At 38.7% G+C, this 19,127-nt stretch overlaps 1 protein-coding gene across 2 annotated transcripts in view; it reads left to right on the top strand.

Moving 5' to 3' along the window:
- MAP3K19 (mitogen-activated protein kinase kinase kinase 19) overlaps positions 1 to 19,127 on the top strand; it is a 79,196-nt gene that overhangs the window by 22,509 nt on the left and 37,560 nt on the right. For both annotated transcript variants that reach the window (XM_045203160.2, XM_024569731.3), the window contains exons 3-6: positions 3,294 to 3,482; positions 5,439 to 5,593; positions 7,382 to 7,497; positions 9,718 to 9,830. In XM_045203160.2, the coding sequence (XP_045059095.2) occupies positions 3,294 to 3,482; positions 5,439 to 5,593; positions 7,382 to 7,497; positions 9,718 to 9,830 (573 nt within the window). The remainder of the gene's footprint in view (positions 1 to 3,293; positions 3,483 to 5,438; positions 5,594 to 7,381; positions 7,498 to 9,717; positions 9,831 to 19,127) is intronic.

Raw genomic sequence — 19,127 nt, 5'->3', positions numbered from 1 at the left:
GGAAGGTTAAGGCTCTCTTGGTTGTTCTTAGAGCAGGGTTTTTAATTGCAAAAACCTGCGAAGGGTAACTGGCTGGGGTGTCAGAGTCTGATTGGCTAGAGCTGGTTGCTCATTGCCATTTCTGCTGACCATTGTTCTTGATACATCTTGTCAGCCTTGGGTTAAAGCTGCATCCTGTTATGCTGGGTAGGCCGGCCCCAATCTTAGCTGAGTATCTGTTTGTCTTGGGTAGGGTCGGCAGGCAGTTTCCCATGGTGCAGTTTCCCACCTGGTGATTTTCCATTCCTCCTAGGCCTGCCTGTGACAGCATCAACATTCCTCATTTCATTAAAAGCACCACCAGTTATTTATCTTAAATCATTTACTCATTCATACAATATTTATTCATGTGATAAGGTCTCTTGCCCTTACGAACTTGCATTCTAATTAAGGCAAAACACAATAAACAAGAAAACAAATAGCACTTAATTCCATTACAAATTACTATTAGTGCTTTGAAATAACTAATAGAGTGAATCATTTTTTGCTAAGGTGGTCAAGAAAAGTTCTCACTGTGCAGTTACATTTTTGCTAAGACTAAAGTAATGATAAAGAATGACATCTGAAGAGCAGTTGAGGCAGAGGGAATAGAAGAGACAAAGGCTCTTTGGTTAGGAAAAACTTGCATATGTGAGGTATAGAAAGGTCACTAGAACTTGCAGAGGAAGGAGGAAGAGTGGCACAAGATGAGGCTGAAAAGAAAGTCAGGTTCCAGGCCATGCAGGGCCACAAAGGCATGCAAACATTTTTCAAAAACAGCTTTATTGAGATATAATTCACATACCATACAGTGCACCCATTTAAAGTGTGGAATTCAATGGTTTTTAATATATTGACATGAATGTGTAAGCATCACCACAGTCATTTTTAAAACATTTCATCACCCCCAAGAGAACCTCTCACCCCACCACCACCTCAAAAAAAGCAAACAAAAAAGAAACCCAATAACCTTTAGCCAGTACTCCTTATCCTTCCCCCCTCTCCCTTCCCTAGCCCTTTTCTGTCTCTATAAATTTTCTTATTCTGGATTTTCATATGAATGGAATCACATAGTATGTGGTCTTTGTGGTTGGCTTCTTTCACTTAGCATACTGTTTCCAAGGTTCATCCATGTTGTAGTATGTCTCAGTACTTCATTCCTTTTTATAGCTGAATGTTATTCCATTATATGGATATGCCACCTTTTATTAATCCATTTGTCCATTGATGGATATTTGAGTTGTTTTCATGTTTTGGTTACTATGAATAGTGCTGCTATAAACACTTCTGCATGAGTTTTGGCCTGGTCATATTTTTATTTCTCTTTCATTCTACTCCTAACATTCTTGGGAGTGCAATTGCTGGCTCATGTGATAACTCTATGTTTAATTATTTGAGGAACTGCCAGACTGTTTTCCAAATTGGCTGCATCATTTACAGCAGTGTATACTGGTTCCAGTGTCTCCACACCTTTGCCAACACATACTGTTATCTGACTTTTTTGATTCTAGCTATTGTAATGAGTTTCATGTAAAAGTATCTGAAAAATGGGAGACCTATTAGAAGGCTGTTGCATTGTTTCAGGCATGAGATCATGCTGGCTTGGCATGCTGTGACAGTAGGGAATATACACAAAAATGGACTGGAATCAGATACCTGGGAGTTAACCTTGATCACCCTCAGCTCCCACATTTAATCAGCTCTGCCTCATAAACATTCCTGGATTATACCCTTGGACATCCATTTACACTGCCACTTCCCTTATTCGGTCACCATCATATCTCCAGGATCTCATTGGTCTCCTAACTCCAACTCTTCCCCACGTCAATCTATTTCAGCAGCCAGAGTGATTTTACTTATTTAAGCATGCTATTTCTCTGCTTAAAATTCTTTACTGGCTCCTCCTTGCCCTGAAGATTATAACCCTAATTCCTAAAAGGAGTTGTTAAGGCCTTTCCATTTAACTGCGGATGACTTACTTCATCACATTTCCTACTCCTCCTTCCCCCATCCTGAGCTCCAGACCATGCATAACTCCTTCCAGAGCTTTGAATGATATCTGTCCTCTTGTCCACTGTATTAATTTGGGCTCCCATAACAAACATACCATAGTCTGGATGTCTCAAACAACAGAAATTTATTTCTTCATATTTCTGGAGGCTGGAAAGTCCAAGGTCAAGGTCCCGGTTGATTCAGTCTCTGGTTAGAGCTCTCCTGCTGTCTTGCAGTTGGCCAATTTATGTCTGTGTCCTCACTTGGCAGTGGAGGGAGAGGGAGAGAAGAAGAAGAAAAGAAGGAGAAGAAGAAGGAGGAGGAGGGAAAGGAGAAGGAGAAGAAGAGGAGGAGGAGGAGGAAGGATGATGATGATGTCTCTTTTTCACTAATCCTATCAGATCAGGGCCCTATCCTTATAAAGTTATTTAACCTTAATTACTTCCTAGAAGCCCTCTCTACAAATACAATTACATTGTAGGTTAGGGCTTCAACATATGGATTTTTCTGTCCATAGCATTCACAGTACTTTGTTCACACTATATATTTTGCCTGAACAATCTTTCCCAGCAGTCTTTGCCTAGTTGACTGAGCCTGATCCCGCAGTTCTCAACTTAGACATCACTTTCTCCGGGAAGTCTTCCCAGCCCCTGTAAGGCAGCTATTGGTTTCTTCTAAGTGTTCCTCTCAGCTTCCTATATTTATCCTATCATTGCATATATCATGCTGTGTGGTATCGCCTTTTTATCCATTTCTGTTCTTCATTAGACTGTAAATGCCTTAAAGCCTGGTCATCTGCCTTATTTATTATTGGGGTCTCAGCACCAAGAACAATTCTTGACAAATACACTAGTCACTCAATCCCTATTTGTTAAATAAATTATTCCTTCACCATTTTGAATAGAATTTATTCTTTCCCTAGAAATATTTGTAATATTCAATAATCTATACACCTGAATTTTGGGGTTTGGTATTCTAAACTACAGATGATACTAACAGGACTTGAATATTTTATGAGGGTTTAACATAAAACACTCACAGACTTCTAGTTAAAAAAAAAAAACTATAGTACCCTCAAACCATTCACATCATGGAGATTTTTGTTTCCCAAATTTAAGAAAGGCAAATAGCAATCACCTGCTTCCAAATCAATTCATTTTTATGCCTGTCTTATTCTCCTTTTCTATATCATTAATTAAAGCCACCTCTAAGTAAGTTTTCTACTCAGCCATGCCAGCACTATTGGTGCTCAAAAATGCTAATAAGAATGTGTGGTGTTTCAGGTTGTTGGGTTTCTTCTGGAAAAGGGAGCAGATATCACCCTTTGCAATTACAACAATCAAACCGCAGTCCATGTGGCTCACTGTGATGTCCGAAGAAAACTCCTGGCCACCAATGCAATCCAGACTCCCCAAATGCAACTTCTGCAAAGTTCATGGCAAGGTGATCTTGAACAGCTGCAACAATTGTTGGTCAGTCAAGTTGATATTTGCTTCTGCCTTAGGTGGGTTGGTGGGTGGTAAGAAGGGCACAGACTACATATGACTCCTTTTAAAGAAAAATAAGTTCTCTTAAAATGCAGTCCCAGAAATTTTCAGGCAGGAATATGACAAAGAAACGTGGTCAAACAGGACACTGGAGTGAAAAACAAGATAATAAAAGAACAAAGCAGCAGCCTATTTCCACCTTCCTCCAGCTGGATGCGAGTCACGCGGCACCCTCGGGAAATGATGTGCTCCTGGGATGCCCCTAGAGAGCTACTGTCTACTTGCCCAGAAGCGTTCCCTTGACGTCTTTGCCATTTGCACAATTGCTGTTTAGATCCCTTTGGACTAGTTGCAGTTATTATCTTTATCCTGAAAAGGGAATCAGAGAGCCTGTGCTTTGCATAATATTTAGTTGTGACTAAAGGAATTAAGAGGATACATTTTTAAAAATGTTTTCTTCTTAAGGTATTGATCTTCTTGTTTAGATTTTCAACCCATAGATACTCTTTTCCAGTGTAACTTGCAAAACCATATACATAACAAAGGACATTAATTATTGGTGGCCCCTGTCTACTCTTGGCATTTACGTTCAGAGATTCTGTCAGGTCACCTGACCTTCTATCTGAAAGGAAATCAATTGCGGCCAGGGAACGGGTTCTCCCATTCCCTTATGGTAGAGACACAAATAGGTAAAGAAACAGAATGGTATTCTAGGCACCGGAAGTTTAAGAAAATCCACAACAACATCCAAAGGACTCTACATTTTTTGTTGTATTAAATGACAGTCTAAAATTACCATACCTCATGAATTCCAGCTTAGAATTTTTTTGAAAGAGAGTACATTTTATTTTAATGGCATTTGCTACAGTTGTAATCCAATGTTTATTTTCATGACCACGTTTTCCCCCCCTAAAGACTGGCAGCCGAGTTTTCACAAACTAGTACCTGTAACTGAATCCGGAGGTTAATCAACAGACGCTGGAATTAATGTGCTATTGTAAGACTATTCTCAGCTCAAAACTTTCATGTTGGTTCTAACTAATAATAAACATTGATATAAGAGGCAGTTTCTTTTCAGAGACTGAAAAAAAATTTTAACTAATTAATTCCCACAGCTCCCCTCTGAGGTAATATCATTATCTGTAGTTTTTCCCTGGAGAAACTGGAGAATAGAGATATTGACTATATTAACATGGCAAAAAATGAGACAGAGATGAAAATTAGTGAGTTACTTTGGTCTATGAAATAAACAATTTGGATAATTTGGCCTTTCAGTAGCTTTTCAGTTTTGAATTATCCAAATTTACAATTTAATTAATTTAAAACATTAAAACAACAAACAACATTTATATATCCACCATTTGATTATATAAGCACAGTTAAATGAATGGCCTCATTATTGTAAGTCAGTGATTCATCCCACAAATGTTTATGAGCATGTCAGACTCTCTGCTCTGCAATCATCAAAACAACCCTGCAAGGAAAACACTGTTATTCCCAGTTTATAGCTGAGGACTCTGAAGGACACTGAGTAGGGTTACCAGATTTTGCAAGTAAAAATATAGAACACTCATTTAAATTTGAATTTTAGATGAATATCATTTTTTTAGTATAATTATGTCCCAAATGAAAATTATTCATTGTTTAACTGGTGGTGTCCCTTAATTCATCAGGGTGATTTAATCAACTTTTAACAGAGTGTCCTTGATATAACCCTATCAGGGAGATTAAATAACCAACTTAAAAAGCTGAAATTCAAACCTAGTTCTGTGTGCCTCTCAGGCCTGTGTTCTTCCAATCCATCAGCTCCTTCTCAATATACATACTGAAAAAGAATATATTGAAGTTAAAATAAGAATTTGGCCAAGCAATGAAAATGCAAGGATTAGTGTAAAAAGATTCAGAAAAACATAATGGAAATAAAGCTTCACATTTTTAAAGGCATCTGAAGAGTTCCTGGACATAAATTTCCCAAACCAACATGGCTTGACCCCTCTGATGCTGGCTGTGAGAGACGTGGACCTGTTTGAGAGCCTCGAAATGCTAACAGCCTACAGACCTGCGGAGGTCCTGTCTGAGCTCCTCAGGCATCGCGCGTGAGTATGAGTGGTCAGGCAACAGCAGGGGAAGTGTACACGTGCCATTCTTATTTACAGAAGTCATGTCCATTTTTAAAAGTACATATACTAAATGCATGTGCATGTTCGTAAAAGGGACTTCGTGGTTGCAAAGTGATGTACAGATGTTAGATTTCGCTATTATTCTTATTAGATTGGTCCCTTGTTTTATTGGTTTAAATAGTTTTTCTTTTGGTAGTCACTGGGAATATCAGATGATTCTTTAATATGTAGCTCCCTACTCACAAGATGTTACTAATTATTTTGGAAAGCATTGTCCATTATCAAAAGCAATTTATAGTAATGATTTGAAATTATTCTAAAAATTACTGCATGCCAACATGCTATTTCAGGAGAGAGCAAGTAAACACTTAACTAAAAAAATATCAGAGAAGGTTAACAGTCTCTCATGATAGAATTGCAGTTTCCTAATGCTGCTTATTACCTAAATATCTTGTCATCAAGTAAGAACAGATGGCCCAAGCTCTTTCATATGGATTTATTTTGGAAAAAAAATAAGGAAAAAGGAGCTTTGAAAAGAAAAGTATAATCTAGAATGGGAGCTACTTTAGACGTACTGGATAGTATAAGAGGTTGATAGTATAAGAAGTATTGGATAGTATAAGAGAGTGGATAGTATAAGATGGAAATTTGAAGGTACCTCAGAATTTAGTGTTGACAAAGAGCTGAAGAACTAGTTAAAAACTGAGCTTGCTGGATACCACCCCAGAGATGGTGCTCAGCAGTCCTGGAGTGGGGTCCAGAATACAGGACAGCAAAGGATGCCACGTGGAGAAATGCAATCATGGCAGATGAGCAAACTGAGGTACCAATAAGTTAAGTGATTTGCATAAGGCCACATATCAAGGTAGTGGCAATCTCCTGATCCTTGATTTTATGCTATTTCTTTTGAATCATGACCTTTGTTGGAGAAAAGACAATAATAGAATATTGCTGCCCAGTCCCATATGATGGATTCAAATTCAAAGGTGTTAGGTCAGAGACCATGACCAACTCTCTCCTTGTCCCGGAATATGATTAGGAAGTTTTATTGTTGTTTCCTCACCATAACCTGTTGATAGGATTCTCATCATTTACCTTCTGGATCTCTCTGAGCTGATGTCTAATCCTAGGACTCAGTACAGGGTAGAGATGCTCTTAGTGCCATTGCAAGGAGCCCTATGATCAGCCAGTTGGGTTTAACAACCACAGGGCAAAGCAAAGGGAAAGGGAAAGACCATGCAGGGAGGGATTTTATGACAAGATCACTCCACTCAACCAAGAGCCTATGAAATAAGTTTAATCTTAAAGAGAGATTCTATGCCATTCTACTATTTTGAATGATTAAAGAATTTGGTGTTAATATTAGAAAAAAGATATATCAGGAAAGTAAGCAGTTAGCTAAAACATTGGAAAGAAAAAGAATGAAGTCAACTATTTGGAATGATAAGATAATGCTTGATCAAGATCTTTTTATCTTTTCTTAATTTATACATCACTAAAGTGTTATGAAAATTTTTGTACAAAATTTTTCAATAAATATTAGGATGTTTTTTAGAATGGGAGTGGGAATAAGATATATAGTATATCCCTTTTATCTAAAAATCTTGAAAAATTGTCACTATTTCATACATTTTGAAGTCATCATCCCCAAACTACATAAGATTACTTTTATTTATTTGATGTCAATGTTTTTCCTTCCATATTCATCTTCTTTTTCAACAGATTTAACTAAATAATCTTTGATGTTGATTCTATTCCCCGTAGAGACCCTAAGCTCTGTGATTGTAGTGGAAAATCAGCAATACATTATGTATCACAAATAAAGAGTTTTAAGAAACAGCAGTTATTGGACATTCTAATGAATTCTATGCCAAAACCAGGTAAGTATTTCTATTCCAGTCTCAAATTTTCCCAGCTATAAGAGCCCTACTAGAAATCTTTCTTTTTTCTACATGTATTTGATGGATCCATTGGAAGAAATCTAGCCAACAACTATTTATTAGGCAGTGTCTGACAGCCCATGGCTACGCTAGGTTCTCTGAGGAATGCAAAGAGGCCTAAGACATGGTCCAAACTTTTGAAAGTGTTCCGTATGGTCAGGGACACATCATGTGAGTCAGATGAGAAAGAACTTACTGTGAACCTGAGAGGGAAAAGAGTCTTGTGGTGGTTCTTGAATGCTGGATAAGATATGGTTGGGAGGGAAAAAGAGAGAAGTTTTGATATAGGTGGGGAAAGAGAGCCTGAGCAAAGACATAGTGACAGCCATAGCAAAAGGCACAATGAAAATTCATGCCACTGAGCAACATGTGACTTTGTGAAACCTGATTGACTTTATTGTTTAATTGGCTTTTTGTTTGAAGCTTCTGGGCAGGAAACTGCATGCCTAAAGTAGATTTCATGGAGAAGGTGAGACTCAGTCTGGTCCTTGAAAAATGGTAAGATTCGAACTTGAGAAACAGAGGCTCCATGCTGTAAGGGAGTGTGGTTATCCTAGGGCTAATGAGGAGACTAGAACTGAAAGTTCATGTCAGGGAAAAGGAACACATAACATCAGATAGATAACATCATACACACGTACCTTATCAGATGCATAACATCATATACACATTTACACAGGGAGAAGGAACACATATATCAGGTACATAAAGAGACTGAGTCCATTGAGGACCCATTCAATGTGAAGCTGAGGAAATAATTTTTTCAATAGAATAGAATCAATGAAGAATCCTGAACTAGAGAATGATGAAACCTATGTTTTAGGAAAATTAACCTGTTCTTATTCTACAGATGGATTCAAAGAAAGAGACTCATGGGAGGGAGCTCTGTTAAGAGAGTGTAAAAGCGTCCATGTGTGGTGATAAGAACCAGGAAAAGAGACCTTGGACAGGGTGTGGTAGTGGGTCTGAGAGGTGCGGGATGTGGTGCGTTTAAAAGATATTGTGAAAGAAGAATTCACAGAACTCGATGCAAAGCTGATAGAGGAGACACAAAGATGAAAGTTGAGAAAGGGTTGCACAAACATGATTCTGCAGTTTCAGCCCTGGGAGGTGGGGAGATGGAAAGACAATCAATAAACCAGAAGAACACTGGTTTGGTGAGGATATTGAAGGTAATGTATTCTAAAAGAGTGCATTGATGGAACCTCGGCACTGTGAAGTAACAGCTTTCTGTAGGACAGAGCTTCTGGGAAAGGATGGGTTGATGTGTTAGTCTGGGAGTTCTCTACACAAAGAAGATTGTGAGGACCTGAGAGTGGATGAGATCATTGAAGGATTGATGATGGTGAGAAAATTGCAGGAGATCAAGCTGAGGAGGTGCACCCACCGTTAGAGAGAGGCGTGCATGCAGGGTCTCAACGGAGTGAGAGAGGGAGGAGGAGAATGGGGAGAGGGTTGCAAGAAGAGTAAACAAAAGCATCAAATTAGAAAAGAGGTTACCACACAGATATGGTAAGGACATGAGAAGTTTCAATGGCAGGGTAGAGGCAGAAGATAGATGGTAAAGAGTAAAGAAGGAATATATGGGGAAAGAAGTAGAGGGTTGAATATAGATCACTTGTTCAATTTTGTTTCAGTTACAAGATAAATGGAACAGACATTGGAGGAGGAAGACATTTTCATCCAAGAGCCCATGCTTACTTGAAGAAGTGCCAAGCTAGCAGGAGGGGGGGTGGTGAATATGATGAGAACAGTGCCCCTCAGGAGCGGACTGGGAGTTCACTGTTGGTTGTTCAAACCTTGTCAATTTAATGTGGCTTCAGGGCTAGACAGGAGGTGTACTCGCAGTAGCTGAGCATCTTTACCTTTGGCAACTACTGAGCAAATGCAGTTCCCAGTCCATTGTTAGGGGTTTCACTTAGCAACTTCGCCTAATTAAAAAAACAAACAAACCAAAACCCATTCATTCTGTGGACTCTTGTTGTCCTCATATCTCTTCCTGTGAGAATTATCCCCTGAAGCTTCATTAGGATCCTGGACCACTATTTCAGGAAAATCTTTGACAAAATGGAACTTATTTTAAAACCAAGAGCTAGATCTTCCTGTGAAATTGCTGGAGATGAGTCTTATGAAAACATGTCATTATATTTCCTTGGGCAGAAAGACATGCTGAATCACTGCTTGACATTGGTCATGATACAAACTCTTCTCCAACGGATATGACAGTGACTAAAAAACAAAATATACTCCTGCAAAGCATCAGCAGCAGTGAGGTAAGATGCTCTCTTTAGAGAAACAAACCAACAAAAAATGGATAACCTACTCCATCTACTGCTTCATTTGTGTTGCTTGACTATTTTATAACAATTATATACTACAATTATATTTTAATATAATTATAAATAAAGTTAAAGCACAATAAACATGACATTGTTCTTTGAGTTTAATCACAGAACAGTAATTAGCTAGCCATCTCTCAGTCCCATGTATTGTGTGTGTATGTGTGTGCATCTAACATCACAAAATGTTGTTGCATCCACACTAAATAAAAAAGTGTAGCTTGTTTTTATGGATGTTAGTATGGAAAAGGGGAAGATCGTGAACCTGAGTGTATCAGATTCATCACAGGGTACCACAAAGTAGATGCCTCCTCGTGTCCCTAGTCGTCCCCTCCTGCCTGTGACGAATGACTCCACAAAAAGCCCCTCATAATAGAGGATCAGTACTAGTAACAAAGTCCGTGATCCACAGGAAACCGCGGAATGACACAGAACAAATCTGTAACAGTGGTTGTCTATGGGGAGGGAAGTAGGAGATGGACTTTACACTGTATTCCTATTTGTACCTCTTTGAATTTTTATAAAAGTAACATAGTCCAAGCACTTAAAATATTACTATTCAATATTTCATTGATTAGAAAAATACGGCCACAAAGTTGTTTATTTTTAAAATTCAATGAGGTATAGGCTATAATATTTGTAAACAATAATGAGTTTTGAAGATGGTGGAGTAAACACATTCCAGTCCCTTTTGCCTTTCAAAAATCATCCCAAAATAACAAAGAAAATTTTAAAACACTGTTGTCTTAGCCTTTTAATTTGAAGGAATTGTAGATTCACAAGAACTTATACACAGAGACCCTTTGTACCCTTCACCAGCGTTCCCCAGTAAGAACTATTGTTGTAACTATAGGTCGTTGTCAAAACTAGAAGACTGACATGGACGCAATACGAGACCATAGACCTCACTTGGACTTCACCAGTCTTTGCATGCATGCTTTTCTCTTTCTCTTTTCTTTTTTTTCTATTTGTGTGTGTCTGTGTGCAGAGTTCTATGGCATTTTATCCCCTGAATCTCCACAATCATGATACAAAACTGTTTGGTCACCACAAAGTAATTCCCTCCTCCTACCCTCTTTGTGACCACACATAACCCCCTTCCTTAACTCCTGCCAACTACTGATCTGTTCTCCATCTCTATAATGTTTTCTTCATTTCAAAAATGTCATATAAATGGAATCATCATTCATGTAAACTTGTGAGACTGGCTTTTTCTATTCTGCAAAATGTTCTTGAGATAGGTCCAAGTTGTGTGTTTCAATAGTTTGGATTACTAAGTAGTATTCTATGTTATAGGCATTCCAGTTTGTTTAGCCATTCGCCCATTGAAAGGCATTTGGTTTATTTCCAGTTTGGGGCTATTACAAGTAAAGCTATATGAAAATTAGTATACAGATTTTTATGCACACATATGTTTTCGTTTCCCTGGGATACATGCCCAAGAGTCTAATTACTAGGGCATATGTGTGGTAAATGTATGTTTAACTTATTTCTTTAAATGCCACACAATTTTCTTTTATATACATATATTTTTTTGATTATGCTATGACAGTTGCCCCATTTTTTCTCCTCTTTATTCCCCTTCTCCCTGTACTGCCCCTCCCACCATCATTCCCCTACCTTACTTCATGTCTATGAGTCATACATATAAGTTATTTGGCTTCTCCATTTCCCATGCTATTCTTAACCTCCCCCTATTTTGTACCTACATGTTATGCTTCTTATTCCCTGTACCTTTTCCCCCATTCTCCCCTGCTTCCCCTCCCCACTGATAACTCTCCATGTGTTGTCTATTTCTGTGATTCTGTTCCTGTTCTAGTTGTATGCTTAGTTTGTTTTCGGGTTTTTTTTTGTTTTTTTAGGGTCAGTTGTTGATAGTTGTGTTTGCTGTCATTTTCTTGCTCGTATTTTTTATCTTCTTCTTTTTTTTTAGGTAAGTCCCTTTAACATTTCATATAACAAGAGCTTGGTGATGATGAGCTCCTTTAACTTGACCTCATCTTGGGAGCACTTTATCTGCCCTTCCATTCTAAACAATAACTTTGCTGGATAGAGTAATCTGGATGTACGTTCTTGCTTTTCATGACTTTGAATATTTATTTCCAGCCCCCTTTTGCCTGTAAGGTTTCTTCTGAGAAATCAGCTGATACTTTTATGGGAACTCCTTTGTGGGTAACTGTCTCCTTTTCTCTTGCTGCTTCTAAGATTCTCTCCTTATCTTTAATCTTGGGTAATCTAATTATGATGTGCTTTGGTGTGTACTTCCTTGGGTCCAACTTCTTTGGGACTCTCTGAGCTTCCTGGACTTCCTGGAAGTCTATTTCCTTTGCTAGATTGGGGAAGTTCTCCTTCATTGTTTTTTCAAATAAGTTTTCAATTTCTTGCTCTTCCTCTTCTCCTTCTGGCACCCCTATGATTCGGATGTTGGAATGTTTAAAGTTGTCCCGGAAGTTCCTAAGCTTCTCCTCATTTTTTTTTTTTTTTAATTCTTGTTTTTTCATTCTGTTCTGGTTGAATGTTTATTTCTTCCTTCTGGTCCAAATTGTTGATTTGGGTCCTGGTTTCCTTCCCATCACTCTTGGTTCCCTGTACATTTTCTTTTATTTCACTTTTCATAGCCTTCACTTTTGCCTCTATTTTGCAACCATACTCAACCATTTCTATGAGCATCCTGGTAACCAGTGGTTTGAACTGTGCATGTGATAGGTTGGCTATCCCCTCCTCACTTAATTCTGTTTTGGGAGTTTTGTTCTGTTCTTTCATTTGGGACATATTTTTTCCTCTCAGTGCACCTATTACATAGTAAGGGGTGGAGCCTTAGTTATTCACCAGGGTGGGGCAATGCATGTTGCTGCATTGTGGCACTATATGTTGGGGAGGGGTCCGAGAGGGGACAATGCTGCTTATTCAGCTCTCAGCCAGCTTTCAGTCACTTTCTCCGCTACCCACTAGCAAGTTGGGCCCTTCTGGTGCTGATTTTGGGTGGGTAGTTTTGTATATATTCTAAGACGCTGTGGGTCTCTCCAACAAACTCTCCTGTGAGGCTGGGTGTTTCTCTGCCACCTCAACCCCCACAGGTTTTTTCAGTCAGAGGTTGAGGTTTTATTTCCCTGCACTGGAATCCTGGGCTCCCCATTAGTTCCTCCCAGTTTATCCGCAGGCAAATGTGGGACTGCCCAGTCTGCCAGCCACTGCCTTGCCCACCTCAGTCCTCCAGCCACAGCCTTACTAAGAGTCCTCTCCACCCCAGGTGCCCATCTCTGCCCTCCTACTGGTCTGGATGAATGTTCCTTCTTCAACTCCTTGGTTACTGGACTTCTATACAGTTCAGGTTTCTGGCAGTTCTGGTTATTTTTTGTTTTAAATTTTGTTGTTGTCCTTATTTCAGTTGTACAAGGAGGCAAAGTCTATCTACCTATGGAGACATCTTGGCCAGAAGTGCCAAACAATATTCTAGAGTGACCCTACTATTTTATATTCCCACCAACAATAAATGAGAGATCCACCTTTGTTAGCATTTGATACTTCAGTATTTTTTTTATTTTAACTATTCTGATAGTTGTGTAATGGTATCTCATTGTGGTTTTACTTTGTATTTCCCTAATGACCAATGCTGAATATTTTTTCATGTGTTTATATACCATCAGCATTAATCATCTGTTTAAGTCTTTTGTTAATTTTCTAATTGAATTATTCATTTTCTTACTGTTGGGTTTACAGAATTCTTTATATATCCTAGATATATAATTCACAAGTATTTTTTGCCAATCAGTAAGAAAAGCTTGGCTTGCTTTTTTCACCCTTTTTAAAAAATAATTTTTAGTTTTCAATTATAATTGGTATATAATATTGTATTCATTTCAGGTGTATAACCCAGTGATTAGACATTTACATAACTTATGAAATGATCACCCTGACAAATCTAGTATCCATCTGACACCATACATAGTCATTACAATATTATTGACTATAGTCCTACGTTGCACTTTACATTCCTGTGACTGTTTTTGTAACTGGCAGTTTACACATCTTAGTCTGTCCCCCTTTTTCATTCATCTCCCCTATGGCCCTGCATTTCCCAGCCATCAACATATTCTCTGTATCTATGAGTCTGTTTCAAGTCTGCCTGTTTGTTTATTTTGGTTTTTTTTGATTCTACATATACGCCAAATCATATGGTACTTGTCTTTCTCTGTCTGACTTACTTCACTCAACATAATATGTTCTAGGTTCATCCATGTTATTTCAGATGGCAGGATTTCACTTTTTATTATGGCTGAGTGATATTTTATTGTACATAATATGCACCTCTCTTTTTTATCCATTCATCTATTCATGGACACATGTTGCTTTCCTATCTCAGCTATTGTAAATAATGCTGCAGTGAACATAGGACTGCATATGTCTTTTTGATTTAGTGTTTTGGGTTTCTTTGACTAAATACCCATAAGTGGAATTGCTGGATCCTTCATTGTCTTTTGATAAAGCCTTTGTTTTAAAGTCTATATTGTCTGGTATAAGTATTGCTACCCCGGCTTTAGTTTTTTTCATAAAATATCTTTTTGTATCACTTTACTTTCATTCTCTATGTGTCCTTTGATCTGCAGTGAGTCTCTTGCAGACAGCATATGTAAGGATCTTGTTTTGTTATCCACACAGGCACCTTATGTCCTTTGAGTGGAGCATTTGATTCACTTGCATTTAAAGCATTTATTGCCATTTTATTATTCATATTTTTTATCTTTTTTCCTTCTTTTTCTTCTTCTTCTTAAAGAAGACCCTTTAACATTTCTTGTACTACTGGTTTGGTGGTGATGAACTCTTTTAGTTTTTTCTCGTCAGGGAAGCTCTTTATCTGTCTTTTGATTCTAAGTGATAGCTTTGTTGGGTAGAGTAATCTTGGTTGTAGGTCCTTACTTTTCATCATTCTGAATATTTCATGCCAGTCCCTTCTGGCCTGAGGATGCATGGACATGGACAACAGTGTGATGATTGCTGGGGGGATGGGTGGGTATAAGGGGACTAAATGGTAATGAAAAAATAAAATAAAGATTAAAATTTTAAAAAAGTTTCTGTTGAGAAATCAGCTGATAGTCTTATGGAAGCTCCCTTATAGGTAACTAACTGCTTTTCTCTCACTGCTTTTAAGATTCTCTCTTTGTCTTTAACCTTTGTCATTTTAATCACGATGTGTCTTGGTGTGGACCTCTTTGGGTTCATTTTGTTCAGGGCTCTCTGCACTTCCTGGACTCGTGTATCTATTTCCTTCACCAGGTTATGGAAGTTTTTCAAACAGGTTTTCTTTCTTTTTTTTTTAAGATTTTATTTATTTTTATTTTTAGACAAAGGGGAAGGAAGGGAGAAGGAGAAGGAGAGAAACATCAATGTGTGGTTTCCTGTAGCATACCCTATACTGGGGACCTGGCCAACAACTCAGGCATGTGCCCTGACTGGGAGTCAAACCAGTGACCTGTTGGTTTGCAGGCTGGCACTCAATCCATTGAGCCACACCAGCCAGGGCTCAAACAGGTTTTGAAATCCTTGATCTCTCTTCTCCTTCCAGTGCCTGCATGATGCAAGTGTTGTTATCCTTGAAATTGTCCCAGAGGCTCCTTATATTATGCTCATTTTTTTTTGGATTCTTTTTTCTTTTTGTTGTTCTGATTGGGTGCTTTCTGCTCCCTTATATTCCAAATCACTAATTTGCTCTTCTGCTTCATCTACTCTCCTGTTGATCCCCTGTAATGTACTCTTCATTTCATTTATTGTATTCTTCATTTCTGACTTGCTCTTTTTAATGTTTCTATCTCCATTTTTATGTTTCCTATCTCCTTGTTGAAGTTCTCACTAAGTTCATTGAGCATCCTTATAACATTGTTTTGAACTCTGTAGCTGGTAGTTTGCTTGCCTTCATTTCATTTAGATCTTTTTCTTGAGATTTTTTTCTATTCTGTCATTTGGGACATGTTTCTTTGTCTCCTCGATTTGGTTGCTTCCCTGTATTTGTTTCTGTGTATTAGGTAAAGCTACTACATCTCTGGTCTTAATAGAATGACTTTCTGTAGTAAGTGTCTTGTAGGGTCCAGTGGCCCAGTCTCCCTGGTCACCTGAGCCAGGCACTCCAGGTGTGCTTCCCCCCCACCATTGTGTGGGCTGTGTGCACCCTTCTGTTGTAGTTGAGCCTTGATTGCTGTTGGTATATCCCTGGGAAGAATTGACCACCAGGCACCCAGGCAATTGGCTGTGAGGAACAGCTGTGACTACAGCTGTGGTGCTCCTGTGCAGGGGCTGACTCCACAGAGCAAGACTTGCTTCAGTGCGACTTTGATGCCTACTGAGTCCTCCCCTTGAATGATTTGCTTCTGGAGGTGGTTGGGTTGTAATCTGTTGTGTCGGAAGCACTGGCTCTGGAGCCTCCCAGGAGGTGCAGACCGAGGTCAGCCACGCCTGTACCCTGCCCAGGGCCACCTGGCATGAGCTACTGGGTGATATGCAGATGGCTGCTGCTTATGATAGGCGTGGAGGTGCCAGGAGAGTCCATGCTTCAAAGTAAGACTTGGGCCCAATGCAACTAGTGCGAGGCCTGGGGCCACTTAGCATGAGGTACAAGGAATGTAGAGACCATATACTGCCTGTTTGGGGTTTGTGAACCTTTTTGGTATCTTAGGAAAGTATGAGCCAAGACAGGCCATTTGTATGGAAGAGCCACTGGAAATGACTGAGTTGGGATTGCAAATTGGGTGGGGTGGGGTCTCAGGGAATCAGCAGGGCAGGGCTAATAGTGTTAGCTAGGTTGATGAAGACTCAGATATGGCACCTACCTGCCAGCTCTGTGGGAGATGGCTCAGCAAAGAACAATGGCATCTGCCAGCAAATTCTGTCTGTGAGAAAGCTGCCCCTCCAACTCTCACCCCAAAGACAGACAATTCAGTTCCTCCCCACATGTCTCTGGTGCCTTTTGAGCTGCTGCCTCAGAGCTGGAGCTCAAAGCTAGTGAGTCTGAATAAGTCCATGCACGGGCCATTTAAAAGGAATGCCTGGGACTCCAGAAGCCCCCCATTTTACTCAGCCTCAATCCCTGCTGGTTTTTACAGCTGGAGTTATGGAGACTTTTCTTCCCAGCACTAGAACACTAGGCTGGGGTCCTGGTGTGGGGCTGGGACCTCTCACTTTTCCGGATGGACCTCTGCATCTGAGATACCCCTCCTGGTTTTTTATCTGCCACACATGGGTGTGGGACCAGCCAGTTTCACATCTCTGCTCCTCCTACCAGTCTTGGTGTGGCTTCTTCTTTATATCTTTAGTTAAAGGACCTCTGTTCAGACAGATTTCAGGTGTTTCTGAATGGTGGTTGTTTGGTAGGTTAGTTATAATTTTGATGTGGTTGTGGGAGGATGCAAGGACCACATTACCTACGCTGCCATCTTAACTAGAAGCACCTTCTACCTTTTCACCCTTTTAACAGGTCTTTTATGGAACAGAAATTTTAATTTTGCTGAAAACTAATTTATCCATTTTTTTTTTTGGATCTTAGCTTTTATGTTATGTCTAAGAGTGCTTTTACTTGATTTGGGTCCTGTCCACAGAGTATGTTCAGTTTATTTAAAAATCATGAATTTATACACTTATTAATATGTATACTTTTCTGAATATATGCTTCATCTTAATTAAAAGTAGTGGAAAAGAGAGAAACATGCTTTCAAATTCTGAGAAAAGGATATGGTTTTCAACCAAAGATCTATATCCAGACAAATATAAATCAAATATTAGAGTTGAATAAATGCACTTTCAGATACATAAACTCTCAAAAATGTTCCCATAGACTTTTAATGGAAGCTACTATGTGTTCTTTAAATTAAGGGAATAAATAAATATAGAGGGAAAATTGGATCTGTGATTTAGGGAAAAAAGAAAGAGGAAGAAATCATTGGTATGATGGAGAAGTCAAGACCCATGGCTTCAGATAGTCAGATAATTAGGTAGAAGCACAGGAAGTGGAGATTTCCAGGAAGGAAGGGGAACTAATATGTTTAACCAGATGGAGAGGCCATTGGAAGTTGGAAGATTTATGCATGAAAAAAATCATAAGAAAATGATTAGAAATTAGAAATAAAAACAATTAAAAGTAAAAACAGGGTTTTGTGCAGAAAAAAGTTATACAAGAAAGAAAGTGTAATCATACCACACTATATTGTTATACTGTATAGTACAATACCCACATACTCTTAATTTGAACTTTGACTATTGACTTAACAAAAAAAGATGGTGAATTTTTGGGGAGGGTGAGGGTGGAGGATAAGAACATTGACTTGTCAACTACAATAATAATAAGTCAGTAGATAATGCCTCATTTTGATTCCTTTAAAAATAGCAGAATAAATATTTTCTAGAGATGTGGAAGAAAATACTAAAAAAAAAAAAAACCCAACAAAAAACAGTTAAAAGAGTGGAAGTGGTTGCCTTAGAGGGAAAGGAAACGAATGACGTTTTTGTTATGTCTCTTAACATTATTTGACTTTTAAAAAATGTCAAGCTTGATAAAATTAAAATAAACCAAGAAAAACCCACTATGGCATACCCATACTGTAGAACACTATGCCAAGGTTAAATTTATGTGTAGAGTGTGATGTTATTTTCATCAAAAGGAAATCCCCACAACAACACCATATGCTGTGCACAAGGACGTTGTTGTGTGAGAAAACGCACAGGAAATGATGTGCTTAGGAACTGCTGGCTGAGGCTGGGCTGGAAGGGGAGCGGGGCTTGGTGGCACGGATTGGGGTGATGGTTGAAGGGTTGTAAAAAGCACAGTTTTCCTAGAATAGAATGAGAAACTAAATTTGATGTACATTAAAAGAATGAGACGAATTTGTACTGATTAAAATTAATTAAAATACACAAGTGGTTAAATAAGTACTGCTCTGAGGCATGGGGTGGGATGAGGTAGAATGGAAACTTTTATTTTTTAATACTATATGACTATTTTACCTTTGTGCATTTATACATTTTCTAAGCAGGTTAGTATTTTTAAAAAATACTAGGTTAGAAATTAAAAAAAATTCCTTCAGTATAGTGTTTCTCAAGAGGGGGTGATTTCCCCTCCATAGGGCATTTGACAATGTTTGGGGACATTTTTGATGTCACAACTGGGGCAGGGGAACTATTGGCATATAATGGGGAGAGGCCAGGAATATTGCTAAACATCCTATAATACTCAGGGCTGGCCCCACA

The sequence above is a fragment of the Desmodus rotundus genome, chromosome 2, assembly GCF_022682495.2.
Source record: "Desmodus rotundus isolate HL8 chromosome 2, HLdesRot8A.1, whole genome shotgun sequence".
Taxonomy (NCBI): domain Eukaryota; kingdom Metazoa; phylum Chordata; class Mammalia; order Chiroptera; family Phyllostomidae; genus Desmodus; species Desmodus rotundus.
Note: the sequence above shows the minus strand (reverse complement) of the source record. Positions and strands in the feature narration are given on the sequence as shown.